This window comes from Terrapene carolina, unplaced genomic scaffold (genome assembly GCF_002925995.2).
Source record: "Terrapene carolina triunguis isolate 2854851 unplaced genomic scaffold, T_m_triunguis-2.0 Scaffold25, whole genome shotgun sequence".
Classification (NCBI taxonomy): Eukaryota; Metazoa; Chordata; order Testudines; family Emydidae; genus Terrapene; species Terrapene triunguis.
The window spans coordinates 22,145-47,990 of NW_020664376.1; the positions used below are offsets into that span (position 1 = coordinate 22,145).

General features: G+C 41.7%; 1 protein-coding gene across 1 annotated transcript in view; it reads left to right on the forward strand.

Moving 5' to 3' along the window:
* Positions 1-25,846, forward strand: part of LOC113406302 (von Willebrand factor A domain-containing protein 3B-like) — a gene marked incomplete at its 5' end in the record, with an annotated part of 114,741 nt that overhangs the window by 19,519 nt on the left and 69,376 nt on the right. Inside the window, 10 exons of the mRNA XM_026650381.1 lie at positions 206-322; positions 4,718-4,914; positions 5,652-5,806; positions 8,424-8,562; positions 11,312-11,443; positions 18,318-18,416; positions 20,614-20,796; positions 23,283-23,410; positions 24,733-24,917; positions 25,549-25,686. Of these exons, the coding sequence (XP_026506166.1) occupies positions 206-322; positions 4,718-4,914; positions 5,652-5,806; positions 8,424-8,562; positions 11,312-11,443; positions 18,318-18,416; positions 20,614-20,796; positions 23,283-23,410; positions 24,733-24,917; positions 25,549-25,686 (1,473 nt within the window). The remainder of the gene's footprint in view (positions 1-205; positions 323-4,717; positions 4,915-5,651; positions 5,807-8,423; positions 8,563-11,311; positions 11,444-18,317; positions 18,417-20,613; positions 20,797-23,282; positions 23,411-24,732; positions 24,918-25,548; positions 25,687-25,846) is intronic.

A 25,846-nucleotide genomic window follows, 5' to 3' on the forward strand; every position in this document is an offset into this window, starting at 1 on the left:
AAGCTTAGAAGTTTTTATGCAGGCCCCTACATTTGTACCCTAAGGTTCAAAGTGGGGATACAGCCTTGACAGAACCCTATGGACAAAGTAATAAAATGGTACCTACCCAGGCAACCCCATTGACTTTAGGATTGTTGAGCAGGTGTAGAGGTGAAAGCAGAATTTGTCTGAAAGCATTAAAGTCTGTGCATTATTCCTCCCACAGTTGCTGGTGTCAGAGAAGATGTCTTCCTGATCTGGAAGGAGTTGGAGGAGGCCAGAAATGCGCTGATACAACTTCAGAATATTTTATCAGAGTCTGACCAGCCTATATCTGGCAAAGGTATTGTTTATAGTTCTTTCTGGAAAGATATCATTGTGTTCATGATTAATTTGTTTCATTTGTGGGCAATTTTGATAAACTGCCAATTTAGGGATGATTTTAAGACCAAGATACGACATCTATAGTTACGGTTGCATACACTTACCTTTATAAGCTTCTATTTACAGTTGCTTTAACTTTGTTAAACTTTAACAATTCTTGGGTGAATTTTTCCATGTTTGTTTTCTGCCTTTTGGAAAGTTTCAGCAAAAACTATTCAGTTGTCTCTGAGAACAAGACTAGCGAAAACAGGTAGTTTTACTAATGTTAATTTTTCCAGCTATTTTTCTGAGGAGCTCAATCAGCTCTATGGCTTGACGGAGGGACTTGAAACCTGGCAGGGGATAGCTGTGCAGTTCAGCTGCCCCACAGAAATTCATCCACATTTGACCAAATTACAAACCTCTGAAAATTGTCATATGCTTAGGCCTTGTCTTCACTGCAGCGTTAACTTGAGTTGTAACTCGAGAGTTGCTCCTTACTCAGGCCTCATCCACACACTAAAACCCTTCACTGGAATGTGGTTGCGAACCAGGTTTGTCAACTGGCAAAGGACAGTATGTGTGTGTGGGGGGGGGGGGGGGGGGGGGGAATAAGACTCGCCTGAATCTGGTCTGTACACTGTACTTCACCAAAGAATGTCATGTGAGGTCTCAAATAAAAGCCAACGTCAGACTGATAATCAATATTGTTGTGAAATATGTATGCAGATACTATGTAAGGAGTTCTGAATATATATACTGAAAACATGTTCTTAGTCTGTGTCACTAGCAAAAATGAAAACCAGGCTTTCTGTCTGACGAGATGTTTCTTCATATATTTGTTTACATATAAGTTGAGTATTGTCTTGTTCACAATGGGTCTCCTATCTCCAGTCTGAACTGAATGAAAATGAAGGAGTGTGGGAACTAAGAGGAAGAGAAAAATAGCAGGTTTTGGTGGTGGGGAAGAAGAGCCTTCTCCTGAGGTGCACTTCAAAGGTTTGCTCCACTATATATGGAGGGGTTAGGGTGGGTTAAACAAGACACCCTGGCACCCTTCACTGAGAAGGTAAGCAAACAGTGAGTTGGCTTTATTTAAAAAAGGGGGTTTCAACCAGGCTCGGTTAAAAACACTGGAGAGAACTTTGGGTGAGAAGAGCTTCTTTAGAAAAGAGAATAACTTGTTAGTTAACGTTTCATCCCTAGACAGTGTGTTATGATTTTGCTTTATATGTAACCATTTGTTTCCAGTAGTCTGACTCGTTATCACTTGAATCTCTAGTCTTTGATAATAAATGTATTCGTGTTTTCACTATGAATATATCTAAGTGCTGTAGTGTTAAGCAAAGTGGTGATCCTGAGGTGAATCTTACCAGCTGGTGTGCACTGTTTCTTCGGGAACAGTGGGTCTGGTAATCTGATGAGCGTTCAGTGGATCAGGGGCTGGACACTGCAGGGAATGCTCAGAGGATTCAGGGGTTGGTGTGTGCATATTACTACCTGCACAGAGGGAGCGAGGCCTGGTGGGGCCTGGAAGGTAGTGCTTGTGTTGCTAAAGGCTGTTGGTTTCAGGGAGCTGATCCACAACAGGCACAGACAAGACTGTTTCAACCTAAGCAGTGGTTTGAGGGGTGAGGTTCCTCACCACCCTGGGTATCTCTGTGGAGCATCACAGCAGTGGTGAGTTTAACTCAAGTTGGCTGGCCCATCGGGGGTATAGGCTATAACTCATGTTAACACAACATGTCAGCTGCTAACACAGTCACTCTGTGCTGCTCATAAAATCACTCTGTATAAGTCGAGTGTTAGCAGTGTGGCCATTGTCAGGTGAGCTAGGCTAACTTGAATGGAGTTAACTTGAATGTATAACTCAAATTAACTCTGCAGTGAAGACAAAGCCTTGGGGTGTGTCTGTGCTACAGATGTGCTGCTCTAGCACTATTGTGTAGACCAGGGGTAGGCAACCTATGGCACGCGTGCCGAAGGTGGCACACGAGCTGATTTTCAGCTTCTTAAACATTTTGAAACCTTATTTACTTTACATACAACAATAGTTTAGTTATATATTATAGACTTATAGAAAGAGACCTTCTAAAAAGGTTAAAATGTATTACTATCACGCGAAACCATAAATTAGAATGAATAAATGAAGACTCGGCACACCACTTCTGAAAGGTTGCCGACCCCTGGTGTAGACACTTGCTACAGTGGTGGAAGCGGGTTTCAGTCACTGTAGTTAACCCACCCCTTCTGAGAGGTTGATGGAAGAATTCTTCCATCGACCTAGTGGTGCCTACACTGGGGTGTAGGTTGGCTGAACTATGTCTTTCAGGAGTGTGAATTTTTCACACCCCTGGGTGACATAGCTAGGTCAACCTACATTTTAGGTGTAGAGGTTTGTTGCTAAAAGCTCTGAATATTCTATCTGCCCTGATCATGATTCCAGGCCTGATGGGGCTTCTGCATGGCAACCACACATTCCCAGGCTTCCCTATTTGGCTCTGTAGGTTAGGCAAAGAAACAGCTGAAAAGCATGTTTTGACTTAGGGGAAAGTGTTCGGGATTGTAAGCCAAGAGTTCTGATCTCAGCTGTTCCACTACTCAGGTGTTAACCCTGTGCACTTCATAGTCATTACTTCTGGACAAGACCTCCGACCTCGGATCCCCCCCCTTTCTACAGAAGGAGTAACTAAGAGGTCACACAAGATTGCTTCTGGCAGAGCTGTGAAGAGAACCCATGCCTCCAATTTGGAAGACCCTAGTCTGATCTACTTAGCCACTCTGCCTTTAAGAATAGTTGTGCCATATCTATATGGTTGGCTGTGCTGTTTGTAACCATTGGATCACACTACCTTCTAGAGCCAGGAATAGAACCCAGAATTCTTAATTCCCAACATTTCACTGCTCTCTTACAAATAGTGTGTAAGCCACTGGCAAAGTGTCACCTTCCCCATCTAGTTGCTGGACCTTTTAGAGATAATAGCCTACTACCGCTACCAGTTAATACTTTAGCTCAAGTTGGAGATCTGTACAGTGGATCTAAAGGTCCTACATTCAAACCCTGCTGATGATCCATGGGTGAGGTGTGTGTGTCAGTATTATTCCATTATTTTTTCAATTTTCTTGTTTAAAAAAACTAGGAAATTACATTAATACAGGTTAAAAATATTAAGGTTGCAAAATTAAGCATTCAGGATTAAGAAATGTCAGAAATAAGGCTTCATGCCTTAATTTGGTTCCCTTGTGTGTAAGCATTATGGTACAATCTATAATTACACAATCACATATTATTTGTTCTACAGAACTTCTGCTTCATTCAGTACACAGGTTTGGCAATGAATGAGACAGAGGGATTCAGGGAGAGAAAGGACATTCTCTGGAGTAGTACCGGAGAGCTGAGTTCCATTCCTGGGTTTGCCACATACTTCCTGTATGATGTTGGGCAAGACTTTCATAATAAATATGTGCAAAGGGCCTGAATTAAGGTTACATGGGCAACTTTAATTCTGACATTTCCTAATTTATAAGTGCTTGACTTTGCAACCTTAATGTTGTTTTAATGTATTTTTTTCATATACTGTATAATCACTGTATAAAATGTTAAAATATTCTGATCATACACTAGACTGAATTAAAGAAAATGTTAAATTCCAGTGTGATTAATAGCTGAACTCAGGCAGCCCATCTATTTTGTCTCTCAGTGATTCAGATAACTGGAGTTGTCCTGTCTGTCTACATTTCTTTCTTTGTCTTCCTGATCTCTTTAAAACTCTTGTATCCTTTCTCTGTTCTGTTCTAGTGAAATGAAAAAGAGGCTGTCTACTTTCCATTAACTCTTCAGATAATACATTATGTATACACACTAAGCTGTGGCCTTTACATAAAGTATATGCAAAGGAAGAAAATGCAAACAGACTTGTTTTAAAACATGATTTAGCAGAGTTTATGAAAGGCCAGTCAAAAGGCAGTTCCTTTCATATGATAAGGCTCTGTTCTTGCAACTTCATGCATGCAGTCAGATCTCTATAACTATAATTATTCAGTGATTCTCCTCAGAATTCTGATCAACATTCTTAAACATGGTTGCCTAAAGTTAACCTCCTAAATCCATACTTCGGCAATTAAATTGCTGGCCTCATTTATAAAGTGCTGGGCATCCCGCAGCTCCCATTGGCGTCAGTATGATTTGTCTACACTTTTGAAAATCAGACTCTTTATTTAGGTATCTAAATATGGAGTTAGGAGCCCAAGGTTGGCCTTAGGTTTGTAACTTTTGGCCCAGTTATCCATATATCAGTCTTCTTTTGTAATAGCTTACAGAAACTCTTTGGTGAATTATGTTAAGTACAACTAGTTATGTATATTTTCAAATCAGCAACCAAAACTGATCCTCCAGCGCCTGAGCCAAAACCTGAGGATTATATAAGTTCTAAGGAGTGGTTGCAGAAGAATGGCTTGAAAGCTCAGAAGCTGACGTTGTATGAAGCACTTGCTGACTGTACTTTTCGGCACGCTGACGGGGTGGTTGACATAAAAGCCAAGCCAGAGGATGAATCTTTACAAACTGATGCTGTAAGTACTGCTAAGATTCCCTCGAATGCTGTGTCCTTTTCGGCTTCTGTCTGCTTTTCTGCTTTTCAGACTTGCAATGAAACTTTATAGATGAGCCTTTTGTACAGCATGTGGTCTGTTTGTAACCCCATTCTTATTTGGAGGATTATAATAAAATCTTGTTAATGGAACAGGATGAAGAGGTTCATAAGTGAAATGGCGTGGAAGTGACCCTCTCTTTGCCCTGAAAGGACAGCTTTGCCTAGCCTCCTGCATTCACCATGGAATCTGCTGCCAAGGATGTGGGGATGGTTTCAGCAACAACTTGTTTTTCCTCATCTTTATGACTCAGTGGAATGGGGCAAAGGAATGTTTGTCAGTTTCTTCTCTGTTCCACATGGTCTAGGAGATGAAGAGGCCCCAGATGCTCTAATACTACCGGGTTTTAAAGCAAAGTGTAAAGGGTTGGATTATTCTGTGGTTTGCTTGCTCTTCCCAAGCTCCACCGGAGCACTTTTCGCTATACTTCGCCTGCTCTTTCTAAGAGCAGGTCAAAGAGGACAGGGAAACAGTTTGTATTGATTTCATATCAGGAGCCAATGTCCTGAGCAGGTTTATAATCTGTGGCTACTTCTGCAGCTATGCAGTTGAAGCAGGCATAAATCCCTGCCTTTTAAGTGTATTTTCCAAATGTTGTCACAACACATTGCAAAGATCACATTTAAAAACATTTAATTAATAATTCCTTGCCCCTGTAGGAGACGAATAAGAAAATAATCCACGCAAAATACTGTGATAAATTTGTACACACTTACTGGAAAGATGGGTCTGTGGTTCATGTGTATGTCTCTACTGAGAAGTACAGGCAGTATGAAGAGAGAATGAAGAATGCTCTTGGACAAATGGAAAGAAGGTTAGTTTGGTTTCAAATGAAATCTGTTCAGATCTGTGCTCTAATGCAGAAATGTTTTAAGTTTACAGCCATGGCAGACAGAAGCAGGTGGTAAACACCCAATAAAAGTTATAAAGAAGTTAGTTACCTTTTTTTAAGTCTGACCTTTATGTGTAGGACCTCTTAGTATTCATTTACTAGGAAAGACTTATGAGCTTAAAGTTTCTTGTTCAAATCAGATGCTACAATAATAAATATTAAGTAAGATAGATCATAATTCAAAATTGTTTGCACATGTATAGCATCTTCCATCTGAGAATCACAAGTGTATCTCCTTTTTGAGGAGCCAGCAACAATTGCAATCCCTGTGCACAGATTGCTCCCAGTTAGTAGTACCCACCCCAAAAAGTGTGGAGAGGGGGTTAGCCTAAGGCCCTCTGGGACATTTTGGGAATCACTTAAATTAGTAATGGGTTCTGTCCGTCATCTGCCCTGTAATCTTGGGTGCCTTAATAGTATGCGGCTATGACTCAGAGCCTAGTTACTCCTTGCAGCCAGGGTGCCCCCAACAGCGCATCTAGTCCAACTCTCCCCAAATCCATCTCTCTTACCAGACACTTGAACTTTTCCCCTCTGGTATGACATCCCTGAAGGTGTGAAAACTGACACCTGTTATCACTTCACTTTGACACACACACTCCAGGCAGTTTGCACAACAGAGACTGCTTGGAGTAGAATCAAACAAAAGGTTTATTTAATAGAAAAATCAGAGATTCAAAGACAAATTTGTGAGGAAAAGCAAACACATACAAGTCACACAGAAAATAAACATAAAGGTCAATCTCAGGCTTTCTACTTCTATATTAGCTAAATTCCCTTTTCTAGTATAAGTTACCTACTGACTCTGAACAGTTTTGCAGTTTGCCCCATCATAGAGGGGATCTAGTGTTCCATAGACAGCACCCTGCCTAGATGCTGGCTCTCAGTTTTTGGATGTCCTTCACTTCAAACCCCCTCTCTTTTGAGGATTTGCAGATTTTTTCCCCCTCTCAGACTATGGTGATACATGGTAGAGGAAATTCCTTTCTCTCTTAGTTTTCCAAGATCGAGGTTTTCATTTCAATTTCAAGTTGTTTCAAAGTTTCCCCATTAATTCCACTATTGTCTTTTGCTGCCTGATTGCTTCACCTCTCTGTTGTGAGGTGGTGGTGTGGTTGTACAACAGTTACAATGTTCTAAACATATATACATACTTATATTCATAGCCATAACTTGTAAACACCTCTCCTAATGACCGTCAATGTCAGAACACTACAAGCTTTCATAAAACACCTTTCTTGATATATATTTATACACAATAACATTGTATACAACCGCTTGATTCAATTTCTTATTCTTTGGGGTTCAGACCTTTTGTACCCTCCTTGGGGCATCTGGACCCTGATTGTCACACCCTCCTCTCCACCCTAACTAGATCTGGTGGCTGGCCATAGAGAGGAGAACATGGTGCTCAATCCTAGGGGTGGCTCAGCAGTGGAGCTCCCCAGGAGCTCCAAGAGGCCTTTTGCTTCCCTAAAGCATAATCCTTCCAAGAACATCTGCTGGTGCAGTGCGGCGCTGCCCCACCCAGACCTCAGGCGTGCAATTAATAGGCATAACCTGGCCCTTATAATATTTGTCTGTTAGGGATTGTTCTCAATGTAACAGAAACAATTGTGTTCAAGCATTTCTCTTCATAGTTTTTCATGTTTCTTCCCACCAAGGGTATCAGTGCCTGAATATATTTATCAACATCCAGGGTTTTGTTATTTTTCCTTGGTTTATCCTATCTTTGTCTTCTTCTGGTTGAAATTCACATGCCGGTGAAAGCTCCTAGCAGGACAGATTTGAGAGTCAAATTTTATATTTCAAATCCGAGAACACCAGCATAGATTTTTCTATTTTGAATGGCTTGTCCATTCGTCATGAAACCTTGGTAGAGTACTTTGCATGCTTTTGTGAAATACTTCATGAGAAAATGTCCTTCAGCTGCAAATGTGACATGATTCTTTTATTTTTTTATGGCATCATTCTCTTTTAACTTGTACAAAGGTGAGTAATCTTTATCTCAAAGCCACTGCACTATTCGTTAATATCCCACACTGCAATGTACGCAGGTTGTTAGAGCTCACCAGGGGAACCTAAAGTGGAACCAGTTAGAGGCTCTGAATCAGGAAAATAATTCTGTTCAGGAAAGCACCCAAGCACACATTTAACTTTAAGCCTGTGCTTGAATCCAGTTAATTTAAAATTAACAATGTGGTTAAGGCTCCTGTTCAGTAAGGAATTTAAACATGAGCCTAACATTAAAGTTGTTTTAAGTGCTTAAGTTTCTTGCTGAATCAGAGCCTTAAGTGTTTCCCTGAATGGGGATGGATTTTATCACGTGTAAATGCTTTCCTGAATTAGGTCTGGAGTACAGTCACTGAGCAGTAGGAACACCTTGGTCGCTCACAGAGACAGCTAGTTCAATCTGGAAGATTATTGGCTTTAATGTTACCATATTGCTTTATGCTGCCTGTCTAGCTCCAAAATGTTATTGAAATGTTGCCTTTCACACCATGTTCAGGTGACTTTATTTATTTTATGTTTTTTGCAGGGTTAAATGGCTCCAGCGAGGGAGCAGAGGTCTCTTTGGGAATGTGCTTGAAGATCACGTCTATATTCTCATTGATACATCTCAGTCTATGAGGGACAAACTTCCACTTGTGAAGGAGAAAATATTTCAGCTCATTCAGGTTAGATAAAATGGTGGGGTTCCAGAAACCTGATATGTGTAGCAGTACTAGCACTTAGAGCTGATTGAAGCTTTTTTTCCCCTCCACATTGTTTTCAGTTAAAATTAGTAGCCATTTTAAAAAAAATGAAACATTTTGCAAAACATTTGATTTTCCTACGAATGCTGTCAGTTCAGGTGCCCAATCTCAGCCAGCAGCAGCAGAGAGCAGCAGTTGTAGAGAAAGTCCTGCTTAGCCCTGGGCTGGAGCATGCTCTCTGCAGATAGAATCTTTGGAGATTTTAGCTAAGCTCTAGCAACTCTCTACTGAGCATGTGTGAATTGTGATTCCTCCCCCCGGCCCCAAAGGCTTGTAACTAGAGCTGGGTGACACAGTTTTTAGACAAATAATTTATTCACCAAAAATGCATTTTGGGGTTAACCAGAACAGTTTGTGAATTTGTGTTGAGTTCACTGAATAGTTTTGATTGAACTGAAAGAAATAAACATTTTGGTGATATTGAAATGAAACCTTTCATTTAGACCTGTAAAATTTCTTTTGGACTCTCAGGCATTTTGACAAAAGCAAAGAATTCAAGAAATAGCTGGTGGTGAAGAAGAAGGTGGTTGTGGTGCCACTGCCTTCCTTATAAGCTTTAGCCCAGTGGCTAGGCCATTCACCTGGAATGTGGGAGACCCATGTTTAAGGCTAAGATTTTGTCACGGGTATTTTTAGTAAGTCACAAGCAGGACGCAGGACACAATAAACAATAAATCACAGAAGCCTGAGCCTTGTGATGTGGGGCTGGAGCTGAAGCCCCACCTCCTGGAGCTGACAGCCAGTGGCGTAGCCAGGTTCTAAGAGCAGGGGGAGCAAACATAAAAAAGGCGCCCCCCCCGGCTCCTCCTCTGGCCACGCCCCCTGGCTCCTCCGGCCATGCCGTGCCCCCCCCGGTTGGCTCCTCCGGCCACACTGCGGCCATGCTGCGCCCCCCCTCGCTCCTCCGGCCACGCTGCCCCCCCATGGCTGTAGAGGAAGGCTGGCAGAGGACAGGGGGGTTGAGGGGAGGGATGTAGAGGGAGGGTGGCAGGGGACAGGGGGTTTGACTTGAGGGGAGGTGAAGGAGAGGATGTAGGGAGGGTGGCAGAGGAAGGGGGTACGAGGGGAGGTGAAGGGGAGGATGTGGAGGGAGGGGGACGGAGGTTTGACTTGAGGGGAGGTGGAGGGGAGGATGTAGGGAGGGTGGCAGAGGAAGGGGGTACAAGGGGAGGTGAAGAGGAGGATGTGGAGGGAGGGGGACAGAGGTTTGACTTGAGGGGAGGTGTAGGAGAGGATGTAGGTAGGGTGGTAGAGGACGGGGGTACGAGGGGAGGTGAAGGGGAGGGAAAGGCAGGGGCATGTGGTACATGGGAGGGGTACACGGGGTATGGAGCTTGGGGAGGGGTTACCGGGGATGAGAATGCCGTGGGCTGGGGTCCCCGGGGCTCTCTGTGCAGAGGGGACTGGAGCTGCCCCCAGGACCGGGAGAGCCTGGGAGTCCGCTGCCTGCCCTTCCGCTGCTTCTTTCCGGGGCCCGGCTGCTAGGCCCAACCCAGCCAGCAGCAGAGAGCAGCAAACCCCGCTGCCACTGCCTCGGAGGGGCTCGCCGCGAGCAGCGCCAGCCCAGGCTCAGCGCTGGCGCTACCCCTTGGGGGGGTGGGGGCAGAAGGCACCAAGCCCCGCCAGGCGCGGTCCGAGCGAGCTGCAGCCCGGCTCGCCCGCTCAGCCCGGGGGCGCTGCCCTGCCCGGGGCTGCTGGCGGAGCCTGGCTGTGGGCGGGTCGCGCTGACAGGCCGCGGCGGGAGGGGGGAAGCGCTCTCCCCTCCTTGGGGGAGCTTTATTCCGGTGAGCCGAGGGCGGCGCCGAGGATCCTGCTGGGAGTGACCAGCTGCGGGTCCGCCCGGTGTGGCTGCTGCGAGGAGGTGGGGGAGACCCTCCCTGCCCCGGGGGCGCCCCGGGACCCGGTCAGTGCATCAAAGTTGTCCGTGGGGGGGGGGGAGTTGCGGGCCGCCATGCTGCGCCTCCCTCGCTCCTCCGGCCGTGCCGCCCCCTCCCCATGGCTCCTCCAGGCGTGCTGCCCTCCCTTGCCTGCAGGAGCCCAGCGCCGCCGGGCAGACCAAGCTTCAGAGCGGAGCATGGGCTCCGCTTTTGGAAAATGTGCTAAGGGGAAGCGGCTGCTTCCCCTGCACCCCACTAGCTACGCTACTGCTGACAGCCCGATCCCCGCTGCCCAGGGCTGACAGCTGCCTGAGGCTGCAGTTGCAGAGGTCACGTAAAATCACAGAATCCATGACTGACTTGTCGCTTTACTTTACCCATGTTTAATTCCCCCCTGTGCCTGATGAGAAAAGGGATTAGAACTTGGATCTCCCATATCCTAGGTAAATGCCCTCATTACCAGACTACAGAGTCATTCTCACTCTCTTTCCCTGGCCAAGTGGCTATTCATTGTCATTCAAAGTGGCAATTCATAGTCATTCATGACAAAATTATAAGCAACTGAAGGATCTTATAATGGGAAATGTCAGGCAAACTTAATAATAGGTGATGCTACTATCTCCCTCCTAACATATATGTATAAAGAATACTTGTCATTATTTATTGTGATTATACTACCAATTATACATGAATGAAAACTACTCTTGTGGATGTTGCTCTCCAAACGTAACATGGGTTTGTCTTTTTTTTTTTTTTTTAATATTGAGAAAAATGCAACTGACTATCTCTTACAGGAACAACTGAGACACAAACGCAGCTTTAACTTTGTGAAATTTGATGCTCAAGCAGTAGCTTGGCAAGATAAACTTGCTGAAGTTAATGAAGAGAATTTGCAAGATGCTTGGCTTTGGATAAAAGAACTGGAGGTAAAATAGAGAGTAACATATCAAGAAGCATGTATGAACTAAGTTACACTTACATCCCCTATATGTATAATATTATTCAGTTAATTAAGTTAATTTGACTAGTAATGTGGAAAGTTTGACCGTGAGGAGTTCTAGAAGGCACTCATACACAGTAGTTATCTAGAGTTTGTATTTGATTTTAGTGGAAATTCATAGGCTTATGATATTAAAATTCTTTAGTAATATCATTGTATATCTCCTAGTCCAGTGATTTATTTGTGGAGTTCCTGGGAGTGAGGGGTGGGCAAGGTGAAGAAGCCACATAAGGGTTTTGATGCTGTGAACTAATATAAAGAGAATGTCTTAATATATTTAGTAGATGGTAAGAAATCACAGAAGAATATAGAGAGGAGGGGGAAACATTGCTAAGCTCTGGGTAGGGAGTTACTGAATGTTTAGAATCAGGGAACAGATAGTTTAATTGGTATGAAATTGAATTTTCTGGGCTTCCTCCATTCCCTGCAAATAAATCACCGCTTTACTTAAGCCACGTATGCAATACAATATCATGCAAGAATGCGAATACCTTGAAAAGACATCCATTTGGCATAATTTCAGCCAGTCAGTGAGGAACATCCATTTTCTTTGTTATTCAGTAGGGCTGGCTAAGTGGTTGTCTTTATGAATTTCCTGTCATGCACTCAGCTCTAGATCTTTTTGTTCTTGTGCAATTCCCTGTGCTTTTCAAACTACTGCCAAGCATGACATCTGTTGCTGACCTTCAGTATATTTAAAAGAGCATGTGTATAAGTCTGAGATTAGAAGGTGGCTTTAAGAAGAAAGTTAGAGAACAGCAAATCACTAGGAATATTAATCAAAACAAATTCTTTGATATCATGTAATGCACTTGGATCCCCTTCAGGGGGTGTTCAAAAGGAGACAGGATTGTAAAACAGTAACAGTTCCTGGAAAATTCCCTTACAAGTGGCAACACTTATATTATCTGAAATGATAACAGTATTGTATACAAGATATGTCAAATTTGCTAGAACTAATAGATAAAAATATCAGTGATGTGTTGAATACAGTACTGCTTCAGAGTTCTTGAGATGATGGAAAACTAGATGGGACAACTTCAAGTGTTTTCTTCATATCACTTGGATTACCAAGCAAATCTGTTTTTCCATGATGTACTAGAGCATATTTTGTTTATTTCAAATTAGGTCAAAAACACATACCATTAACCAAAAGAACCAAAATATGAACAATTTAAACATGGTGTATTTAGTATTGACATGCCCCTAATATTAGTGGCTGTGTATACTTCTCCCAAAAGCACTACATATACTTGACATACGTAACACAAAGGCAGTTAGTTAATTATGATTAGGAACAGTCATAACTTCTCATCGACTGGAAATAACAGAAGCTGACTGATACCGGGTAACAAGAAAAGTCCAGAATTTCCAGCTAGATATCCCCGTGAGGAGTTGATGGGCCCATTTGCTGTTACAAAACCCTGGATGTAGAACAGTGGAGGGCAACCTGTGGCCTGTGGGCCACATGCGGCCCATCGGGGTAATCTGATTGTGGGCCGCGAGACATTTTGTTAACGTTGAGTGTCCGCAGGCACGGCCCGCCACAGCTCCCAGTGGTTGCGGTTCGCCGTTCCTGGCCAATGGGAGCCGCGGGAAGTGATGGGCTGCAGGGACATGCTGGGTGAGAGGGTAAATGATGATTGAGCTTTGGGCTGTGTCGGTGTCTGCTTTGCAGTCCCTTCCAAAATATTAATTAGCATATACCAGTAATAAACATCCACAAGGCATATTTCTGGGACATGTGACTTCTTTGAGAACAAAAGATATAAATGCTAAGCAAAGTAAATTAGTTAGATTAGTTCTCCAATTAACCTCTGAAGAGGTTCAAGACTGTGAGACAGAAGTCCTCAGAGTAACCTAGACTCTGCTTTGAGGGACCTTTGTGGGTTTCTAGAACCAGAAGGGCTCAGGGTGACCTAGGCCCTGCTTTGGGGGATGTTTGACAGACCAAGTTCCTGAGAGGGAAAAGACGAGAAGAGAAGACGTCTCCATCTAGAATTGGTAGATATACCTGCTTTGTTTGACAATCAGGATACTGTGTAGAGCTAACATAGTTACTGAGGATTTATGCTTGGGGAGCTGAGGCTTATAGGAAAAGATGTGTACTGTGTAATCTTAACTGCTTGTGTGATTCTTCCTCAAATAAATTACTGTGCATAAGCATATTGGTTTCCGAATTCTCACTGATACCGGTAACATCTGCCCAGCCATGGGCAATTAAAAGATCCGTTTCAAAAGAAGTCACCCCACCAACCAATATCTCTTCATCTTCTCTGGACAAAGCCATCATGCCTCCAGTACCCACAACAGCTGATGACTTTAAACCATTCTAGGAGCTATTTAAAAGGATTGCTGGCTCGCTCAGGATACCCTTGGAAGAAGTTGCAGCATCTCAACACAAGCTGTTGGACACTTTGCAAACATCAGCCTCATTGAAGATTGCGCTCCCCATAAATGAGGCACTCATGGATCCAGCCAAAACCATCTGGCATACCACCCAATGATACCGCCCACTTGTAAGAGAGTGGAGAAGAATTACTAAGTTCCCTCTAATGATCTGGATTTTTTGTTTTCACATGTCCTACCGAATTCCTTGGTGGTAGAGGCCATGAATGAATGACGCAGACAACACCACTCCAGAGTATGATTAAGACTGGAAGTGGTTAGACCTCTTTGGGCACAAAGCCTGTTCGTCAGCGACTCTGCAATTCAGAATCGCCAGTTACGATGCACTAATGGCCAAATACAATCACACAAATTATTCTAAAATGTCTGAGTTTATTGATTGCATCCTTGATGACAAAAAATAACAATTCAAAGCAGTCATCTTGGAGGGTCACCTTCTTGCATGGATAGCCTTTCAAGCTTCGCTGGATGCATCAGACACAGCGGCACAATCCATTGCTACAGCCAGAGTTATGCAACAGGCTTCTTGTCTCCACCTCTCTGGTTTTCTGAAAGAAGTACAATCTACTGTTGATCTTCCCTTTGAGGGCTTGAAATTGTTTGCAGCCAAGACTGATGAATCCCTCCATACCCTAAAAAATATTCTAGGACAACTCTTTGGTCTTCAAGCATTTGCACATCTGCACAAAGAAGGAAGCCAGGGAAATACCACTCAGCACAATGAACAGGGCCTGCACCATACGTCCAACCACAGAAACAATATGACCCATAAAAATGTGGACAGAGGCCACTCCCATCTCAGCCATCAACATCCCAACAACCCTCCTCAAAACTGCAATTTTGAGTGTTTGGTCAAGGGTCCGAGATGCCTCTCCCATTTCCAAGTGCTGAAACCATCAACAACTGTCCATCTTTTCACAGGCTGGCTGACCCCATTCCACCCTGTATGACAGACGATCACCTCGGAGAAATTGGGTATTAGAAATTATCAACACTGGTTACTCAATTCAGTTTACCTCCTTCCCTCCTCATCGCTCTCCCTCCCTGTCCCTCATCAGGGACCCTTCTCATGAGCACTTTCTACAACAGGAAATAGAATCAGTACCAACACAATATAAAGGGAAGGGCTTTTATTCCCATTACTTCTTAACCAGGAAAAAGACGGGGGGATGAAGGCCCATTCTCGACCTAAGGAAACTCAACAAGTTTTGAAGGTTCAGTGGTTCAGGATGCTCATGCTAGCAATGATAATCCCAGCACTGTAACAGGAGGACTGGTTCTCGGCCCTTGACCTCTAAGATGTATATTTTCATATCACCATACACCCATCACACAGGAGATTCCTCGGATTTGTTCTGGGACAAGATCACTACCAGTACAAAGTACTGCCTTTTGGCATCTTTACGTTTCCCTGAGTGTTCTCCAAGATTCTCGCATTGGTGGCAGTCCACCTCTGCAAGCAAGGTGGTATTCCCTTTCTTGGACGACTGTCTACTCAAAGTCTCCTCCCGGGAACACACCTTTGAAACTGGCTCTCTTCTCACATCTAGAATTACAAATAAACATGCAAAAATCAATGTTGGCACCTGAACAAAAACTAGCATTCATTGGTGCCCACTTTGATGCACTGGAGCCCAAAGCCTCATTACCACTACACAGATTTGTAACCCAAGTTAATCTGATTGCCACAACACAAAACAGCCTACAGATATCAGCCAGGACTTGCCTGCAATTATTAGATCATATGGCAGCAACCACATTTGTTGTAAGGCGTGTCAGGCTACATATGCATTGTCATCAGTGCTGGCTCAGGATGGTATACATTCTGCACAGACACAGCCTGAACAAGTGTCTTACGATGTCACTCTCAGTCAAAAACTCTACACTGGTGGACTCAACCCCACAATGAGTTCCCTTCACACAGCCTCCTCCGTCAATGATACTTACAACAGACGCTTCTCTGTTAGTTTGGGTAGCACACTTGCACAACCACACAATCCCGGGCCGGTATTCCCTCTTGGAGTAAACATTACACATCAACCTACAGGAACTACAAGCAGTCTGCAATGCATGCTCAGGCTTTTTACCTCTGATCAGGAACAAGACCATAAAGGTACTGATGGACAACATTGCTTGCATGTTTTATATAAACCATCAAGAGGGAGCAAATTCACTGAAGCACTGAGATTATGGAGCTGATGCATCCATCACAACATCAACATATCAGCTACTTATTAACTAGGATGTCAGAACACCACAGTGGATACACTAAGCAGAAAATTCTCTCAGGACCATGAGTGGGAAATAAACACCACGGTCCTACAGAATATATTCAGATGCTGGGGTTTCCTGACTATAGACCTTTTTGTTACAGCCCAGAATGCCAAGTGTCCACAATTTTGCTCAAGAACAGGATTGGGACCCTGATCTCTGGGCAGTGTTTTCCTCATCAAATAGGATGTGCCTCTGCTGTACGTGTTTTCCCTTAGCTCCCCCTATCCAGGGTGATATACAAGATAAAGACTGATCAATCCAGAGTCATATTGATAGCTCCCATGTGGCCCAGACAAACTTGGTTCCCTTACCAGTTGAAGATGGCGGTATGCCCATCACTCACTCTTTGCCCTCTTTCACATCTCCTGTCTCAGGATGCAGGACCCACCCAAACTTGGAGATCCTCCACCTGAAGGCATGGCTCTTTCATGGTTCCAGGACAATGACATGACCTGTTCGGAAGATGTAAGGGACATACTATTAAACAGCAGAAGGTAGACTACACGTTATACTCTACCTGCACAAATGGAAGAGATTCCACATATGGTGTCAGAATGAGCAAACCATGGCTATTACCTCCCCTTTACCATTGGTACTAGATTACATACTGGAGCTAAAGAAATTGGGTCTATTCTCGAGCTCACTTAGAGTACATCTTGCAGCCATCACGGCTTTCCATCACAAAGTTGATGGGTACTCAATCTGCATCCATCCTATCACTAAATGATTCCTCAGGAGTATTCGGAACCTCTATCCTGAAATATAAGCCCTCGCCCCATCCTGGGAACTTAACCTAGTACTACGCTGTCTTACTGGTCCCCCGTTTGAACCCTTGGTGACATGTTCACTTGTGTACCTATCGATGAAGGTGGCTTTTCTCATCGCCATCACATCTGCCTGACGAGTAGGAGAACTAGGGGCTCTCATGGCATACCCCCCATATACAATCTTTTTCAAAGACAAGGTTACTTTAAGACCACATCCTAAATTTCCACCTAAAATGCTTTCCTCATTCCACGTGAACCAACCTGTCTACCGTCCATCATTCTTCCCTAAACCTCATGAGAACAAACGAGGCAATGGTCCATACTCTAGATGTTAGACATGCATTAGCATTCTATCTTGAAAGGACAAAACCCTTCAGAAAGTTACCAAAGCTATTCCTTTCTGTTATGGAAATATTGAAGGATCTGCCATATCCAAGCAGAGGCTCTCAAAATGGATTTCCGGGTGCATTCACCTTTGCTACGGCCAACATGATCTGCAAGCCACCCACCCCCCAGGCAACGGCACACTCCATCAAATCGCTCTCCAATTCGATAGCCTTCATAAACAATGTACCCATCATGGACTCTGTAAAGCAGCCACTAGGGCATCAGCCCACACGTTCATGGAGCACTACCCAATTGAACAAGTTGACTTCGAATGCTCTGTTAGGACTCTGTCTTATCCTCATTTGAAAAGCCCCTTTCTTCCACCAAGAGACACTGCTATATAGTCACTAAAGTGGAGCATCCACAGGGATAGCACTCGAAGAAGAGAGGGTTACTCACCATGTGCAGTAACTGAGGTTCTTCAAGATGGGTGTCCCTTTGGGTGCTCCACTACTCACCCTCCTCCCTTCTACTTCAGAGTTCAGAGATGCACTCTGTGGTGGAGAAGGAACTGAGGGCGGTTTGGTTGCACAGCGCTATGTAGTTGCCAGGCATGGCGCAAGGCTGGGAGAGAGCATGTGCGGCCCAAACGGGCATTGCTACTGAAAGTCTTCGATCGCAGGCATAGGGATACAGATTCACCTAAAGTGGAGCACCCATAGGGACACCCATTTTGAAGAACCTCAGTTACTGCACATGGTGAGTAATCCTCTCTTCCAGCCCCTTGATATTTAAGTTATACTTGTTTGCACAGCCATTGAATACTGAATTAGTGCAAATTTTACTACTTTACCACTTCGATCAATTTTCTGACCAGCTGACACTCAACATGTAATTTACACCATGTCACTGCTTTATCATGAATTAGCTCCTGGAATTGCTAGAAAAGAGCTGATGGTCTGTTTTTAGCAGTGTAACAGTATTTTGTGTATACCTCTCTCTCTCTCTCATTTGGGTTTTTAGGTTGGAAGTTCTACAAATACACTCAAAGCACTTCAAATTGCACTTGCTGATAGTGACACTCAAGCCATTTATCTTCTGACTGATGGGAGACCTAACCAGGTATTTGTGAAACAAGAAAACAGAGATGGGGTAGTGTGATGATGTGGTGGTAGGATGCCAAAGCACAGCTATAGGGATGAATAAAATATCCAGCAGGCTCAGTCTTGTGTGGCTGTCTGTTGCAAAGTTGATGAATTCTATCTCTAAACTAGTGGTAGTGGGGGTTATGGGTTTATATCCTGAACTCTCTCACAGCAACCCTGTTTTATCTGATGTATGGCACTTAATTTAATTCTATAGGAAGCTTTTTTAACCAGCTGGTGGTTGGCTAAAAGGCTGAAGGGATATCTGAAAATCTAAGATTAAATAGTAAAACTTGTATATAAGATAATATTAAGAGAGAAATTCTCATGAATTAAAAAAATGCAGAAAAATTGAAAATCCAACAATATATTTGGATTTAAAGATTCCCCTGCAGTGTTACAACTGAAACATTGCAGTCTTGTGCACTGCATGAGAACCAGAAAGTGGAAATGACTAGTAAGTAGATAAAGAGATGGCCCTTCAGCTACAATACTTCCTCCCACCCCCAAATAACACATACAAAGTAGCCATGTAGATCCTCTCCCATCCATTTGCTGGAAGCACATAAGGGCTAATCCATCTCTGGAGAACTGATGTTGTAGTAAATATTGTAGGCAGAAAATTAGCTGTTGACTTAAATTTATCTTAGATTTTTTTCAAGTATCTATGCTATCATAGGTTTCAGAGTAGCAGCCGTGTTAGTCTGTATCCGCAAAAAGAACAGGAGTACTTGTGGCACCTTAGAGACTAACAAATTTATTAGAGCATAAGCTTTCGTGGGCTACAGCCCACTTCTTCAGATGCATATAGAGTGAAACATATTGAGGAGATATATATACACACATACAGAGAGCATGAACAGGTGGGAGTTGTCTTACCAACTCTGAGAGGCCAATTAAGTAAGTGAAAAAAACTTTTGAAGTGATAATCAAGATAGCTCAGTACAGACTGTTTGATAAGAAGTGTGAGAATACTTACAAGGGGAGATAGATTCAATGTTTGTAATGGCTCAGCCATTCCCAGTCCTTATTCAACCTGAGTTGATCGTATCTAGTTTGCATATCAATTCCAGCTCAGCAGTCTCTCGTTGGAGTCTGTTTTTGAAGTTTTTCTGTTGTAAGATAGCCACCCGCAGGTCTGTCATTGAATGACCAGACAGGTTAAAGTGTTCTCCCACTGGTTTTTGAGTATTATGATTCCTGATGTCAGATTTGTGTCCATTAATTCTTTTGCGTAGAGACTGTCCGGTTTGGCCAATGTACATGGCAGAGGGGCATTGCTGGCACATGATGGCATATATCACTTATTTAATTGGCCTCTCAGAGTTGGTAAGACAACTCCCACCTGTTCATGCTCTCTGTATGTGTGTATATATATCTCCTCAATATGTTTCACTCTATATGCATCCGAAGAAGTGGGCTGTAGCCCACGAAAGCTTATGCTCTAATAGATTTGTTAGTCTCTAAGGTGCCACAAGTACTCCTGTTCTTTATGCTATCATAAACTGCTGTTTGTTTATTGTAAAACATCTCTTATTGATCACATTGGGTCAGATTCTCATTTCACAAGGTATAGTTCTGGAATAACTTCAGACTCTTGGTTAATATAAGGTGGAAGTGAGATCAAAATTTGTGCCAATATGTTTATAGCAGATGAAGTTGTGTTATTTTAACACAAAATGGCTTGAGGTTTGAGAAGATATAATGTAGCAAACAAAAACTGAAAGGAAAGCACCTCTTGTTCACCTACAAGTGCTATAAAAGAGACAAAATTGAAAATTTAAGTTATAGTACATGGTGAAAACTGGCCAATATGCTGATAAGGGCATTTTTAAAATAATTCATTTACCGAGGAAAATTTAGCTTAGTTGCAACATCTGGCATTCAGCAAAGTCTGGATATTACTTAGATTAAAAACTGAGTTGAATGATACCTGAAGTGAATTGTTCAAGCTCACATGATAAATCAGTGATTCAGGTAGTGTTATAAACCAGAATCCTCTTGGATCTTTAGGAAAAAGTGCAAATATTTTTCTTTTTCTTTGTGCCTTAAGCAGTAGGGATTGGTCCTACAAGCAGCCCCATGGCTAATGAAATTCTGTACAGTGTTTGTTAAATAGTTGTTTATCTGCAGCATATTTAACACTATTTATTATATTTTTTTTATTTTTACAGCCACCAAAAACAATTCTGGCCCAAATCCTACTTCATCATAAAGTTCCTATTCATACCATATCTTTCAACTGTGATGATACGGAGGCCAATAAATTTTTGCATGAACTGTCAACTGAAACAGGGGGGAGGTTTCATTACTATAATATTTATGTGACGGATCCTGAAGCTCCAGAGCCTATTGTGGTGAGTATTTCAAACTAAATATGAGAGTATGAATTTTCATGGCATGTTAAGGCGCAACAGAGCTTACATATATGCAATTTGATAAGTATGTGACTTAGGAAAGAGACTAATCACTTAATCACAGTCAGGCTAAAGTGATCTTAAAGCACCAGGCCTGCCATTGCTCAGTGATAGAATTTTATTAGGCCATAACAGACCTAAACCACAAATATCATTTAATATATATTTATATGGTTATTGTTAGCTTAAAAAAATATGGAGGTCAAATTCTGCCCTGGAAAAAGCAGGTGTGATTCCTCGTGTCTCAAATGGGAGTTATGCTTAGACCTGAACTGAAATTGATCTATGATTTTTTACTTCAACAATAAATGTCCTGTTAATTAATGTGAGCATATATAGCTAAAGAAAGTTTCATGCCTAACATTTTGACATAGAGTTGCCGCTGGGGGGAGAGGGTACAGGAGGGAATAAAACCATATCCATAAGCACTAAATTTACAAAAACAGCACAGACCTACCAAGTGTAACTAATAAGCTCAATCTAAAAATCCCCAGTAGTAAATTTCTTCATGGACTTTCAGAAATAATCATGTTTTTTTTTAATATTCTTGTTTTGAATTAAAGCATACAACCAATTAATTAGTTCCCCAAACACAAGGAAAAGTGGAATAAGAATTAGCATAATTAGGAACAAGAGAGTAGAATGAAATTTTGGACATCACAGACAGTAATTCAGAAAAGCAAGACTAGAAATAATACAATTCAAAATATTCCATAGGATGTACTAGATGCCCTTATAGCTCAGCTGATGTGGATTATGTGAATCCAGAATGTGTTGGAAAGGTTGGAAGGATAAAGCTTGTATCATTCGCATTCTGTGCTCTTGCACTAGTGGGGCAAATATTAGAGCCATCTTTAGAATTTAGTCTCTATCCCATTCCTGGTCCAAAAGAGCCCAAATCTGTTCACCTTCCAGTCATGCTTTGAGGTGCACCTCTTTATCCCAAGTTTTGGAGAAGCAGGGACATGATAAAGATGGTATTTTGGGTGTGGTGGGTATTAGTTTGGTTTCATGTTAATCTCTTGTAGGTTATTTACTTATTTTCTTGTCTTAAAGTTGAGGAAAATTGCTGGTTTTATCTTTTATATTACTGTATATTTAATTAAATCAAAGGCACCTTAAGATCAGTATGAGTGCTTTTCCCCCCATGAACTTTAGTTAAATATAAACAATAATCAATATTAAGGACTGTCTCATAATACTAATGACTGGTTAAGAGAATATATCCATAATACAACCATTTTTTTAAAAAAAGGCTGTCAATAGAGCTGATGCAAAATGTTTCTGAAGAAATGGAGCAATGTACTATTGCCATCAGTAAATGATGGGCATATGACTATAGCGGCACTTTTCTCCAGTAATCATTTAGGGTAGATTCTCCACTGCTTTGTACCTGTTATAGTTACTTACCCCTGTGCAAAGTTAGTGTAAAATGCTACCATTCTGCACTAGTAATGTTTTTACATCCGGTTTTCACTCACTCTGCACAGGTGAGATTACTACAACAGGCACAACACATTGTGGAATTAGGCCCTTAATATATTAGGGTATTTGGGGCATCTAAAAATATTATCAAACATGAACCTGATGTTTAGATGCGGGTGAAAAGTGCCAGGGTGGGTATGAACGGGGTCAATGAAGCACAGGTTTTCTACTTTCCCCTGTTTTTGTTATCTTGTGGGTGCTGTATATGGTCTTCCTGACAGGTTTAATTCTGATACAATCTCTTAATTTAAGTTAAAAGCCTTATTTATACTGCTAGTCCTTACTCTCAGTAGTAGGTGTAACACTGGCATGAGATCAGAATCATGCCTATTTGATTGATATGCTGCTGTAATTGTTTGAAAAATAAAAAAATGTATCTTTAATGTGTAACAGTAAAAGGGAAACCACATCAGTTACTGGAGCTTAGCTGTAATATAATACCACCACTAAACACGGACAAGGGAAGCAAAAGGTGTGTAACTAAAAGCTTGGAGCAACAGGGCTATCCATGTGGGTTTTTTTTTTTTTTGGCGTATGTAAACTTTTTCAAAGAGATAACTGGTTTGTTAGGTAAATGCAGTCTTCTTCTTAAGAAAATTAAAAAGCTTACATTGTCTTGCCAAATACACTTTAGTGCTATTTTTTGCCATCAGCTTGCTTCTCCTTTGCTAAAGGATATTTCTCTGTGGGAACATGAAATTACTGCCATCATCATTTTCCTCCCTCTTAATTTTATGCTAATAGTCAGTCTATGTTTGGTGAGCGATCAAAGCAAACTTTGTTTTAGAAATGAGGGAAACTCTTTGAGGAAAAAATCAAAATCATCCAAAATGTCATTCCCTTTTTCTACACCCAAACTTATTTATTGGATTGTTTCTGTTAAGAAATGAAGCATGTTTTAAGTGTAATTATAGTAACACATTTGATTTTTATTTTGGCAGAGTGAAGATATATACCTTTTAAAAAGAGAAATTGAACAGGGGGAAAGCGATCTTGAGAAAGTGCAGACCTTTCACACTGAATGCCTGATGATGAATTGGTATAATGGAGAAAAAGATTGTGAAAATAAGTATGTCCTCAAACTGTCTTTATGCCTCAGAGTGCTCTATAGGTTATGCAAGCTACCTGTTACATTTCTTGTCTTGTCTTCATTTTGCATTTTTCACATCTGACATTCTCCTTAAGATGTTTTCCTTTTGCAAAGAAAGGTTGAAAAATCTTTAATTAATACTATTCTAAGAATCTTTATGAAAAAAAAACCAAACAAGTCTGGAAGAAAAAGATGATAAAAATGTATTGCTGGGAATTGGAACAAAATGGTGTGTGAGCCAAGGTGGCAGCAGTAACACGAACCAGTTCAGATAGTGTGAGTATTCTTCTGCCTCCTGCAGACAGTACATGCTTGGAAAAAAACAGTTTGTCCCTTCAGTTTGATCCCACAGAACACGTTTGTACATTCATTCCATATTGATCCTTATGGTCTCAGTTCAGTTCCCCTCCCCCCCCCAAATACCACTACATTCAGCACCAATTAACAAGCTCATTGAAAGTCTAATTGGACAAAGAGTGAATGTGCATGAAGAGTGAATGTCCCTAGAGATGTCCTTTAGGTCATGGTGGATGGAGGCAGATTCTTAGGGCGCTGGGGGAAGTTTTCACCGCTGCTGATTACGCAGTTTCCATTTTATAGAAATTCAGAGATCTTAGATCTCCAGGTATATCAATTGGATACCTTACAAGAGCACTAAATAAACAAAAAGGAGGAAATTATTTCAACTGATGCCCACTTCATTTGTGTACTACAAATACAAAAACAAAAAAATTACATCTCAAAAAAAGATTTCAACAATTAATGAAAACCATCTTCTGCCTTAAAAAAAATTATCTGAATACAAGCAAAAGTTCATGATTTATTGTTATAGAGGATGTGCAGAATGATTTAAGATGCATGGAAGGAATGGCCAGCAGGTCAGTAGAAAAAAAATATGTAAAGTGCTTATTTCAGGGTGTGTTGTTGTTGTTAACATTAGTAGAGACGTTTATATCACTTATTATTTATAGGATGGCTCACTCTCCTCCCTCCACCCTTGGGAATTCAAAGCAGCTATAATAGAATAGCCTGGCCTCAGTAAAGGATAGACTATTTACATGTGTATCAGGGTTTTTTACATGAACCTTTGAAAGTAAAACTAACATTTTTTAACCTATTTATGAAATCAAGACCGTAGTAAAATAATGTGAATCATTTGTAGTCTTGCAGAGCATTTGAAATCAGTATTTAAGTGCTGCATGTATTTAAACTTAACGTTTGAAAAGTGGTTCCTTCAAATGCATTTATACTCTTGAAGGTTATTCACTTGCTTGTTTCTTGTCTTTATCACTCATAAACAGGCATCACAAGCAGACTCTTACTGCATCCTCTGTAACCACACACATTCAGGAGCTGAACACCTCTCCTATCAGTAGGCCATACTGTGCCTCAGAAGAGCCATTGCTGACTTCACACCAGCGTACAGTAGATGTATGGCAAACTCGTTGTGACAGTCCAGTCAGAAGGAAGACAGCACTGTATGCAGGTAACTATCTAAAATGAAGCATGTAGATATTATTCAACAGAATTTATTCATCCACTGTGAAGTGATTCTGTCAGTAATAAAATAAAAATTCCTCATCTCTGTTGCAAATAAAACATTTGATTATTTAAACAAAACATTATCTTAAAACTCTAATTTATCTTCCATCATTTTTGCATTTTGTTCATCTTGGACATTTACCCTAGACTGGTCAGTGTCCAGTCATTTGCACTTTCTGGTACAGTGCTGTGATGGTTGGTTTGCACACCCAGCAAGGGAATGCCTAATTTAAACTATTTTGATTGAAATTTTAAAAATACAGTGTAATCAGTTCAGTTAATAGTAGGCATCTAACCCCTCTCTCTTTTTAATTCAAATAAATGAATCATTGTTTGTGGTTACTGTGAAGACCTCGTGTGTGTGTTTTATTAGCTACAGCATTAATTAAAAAAACCTTGGGAAAGTACAGAGAACCAATTGGAGCTGAAGTATTGCTACCTGTGGGGGCTTGCCTAAGACAGTTCATTTAAGAACATGGGATGAAAACCAAAGAAGTGTTATATTTTCAAGAATTGCAGGCAGCCATTTGATTTGTAGATTAGTTGTCCTTTTCTCTCTGTCTGAATACCTGCAGAGCAAACAAAGACTAGTCTGCTCAGGACCCTGGGCCATCGAGTGAGGTCCTGTGAAGAAAGACCAGATGAGAGGATATCTCCTGAAAGAAAGGGTTGTTTGCTCAGAAATAGCCTGAAATCTGCCACTATTTTTAAAGGCAAGTTATCACAACTGGGGGAATTGAAGTCACTTATTCTAATTCGTTTAGATCTTGTGGTACCACATTTAAGACAGAGCTGAGTTGTTGATGAGCTTGTAAACTGAAGTAAAAAGAATTCCGACTGGGTTTCACTGACCTGGTCAAGGAAGCATTTTCA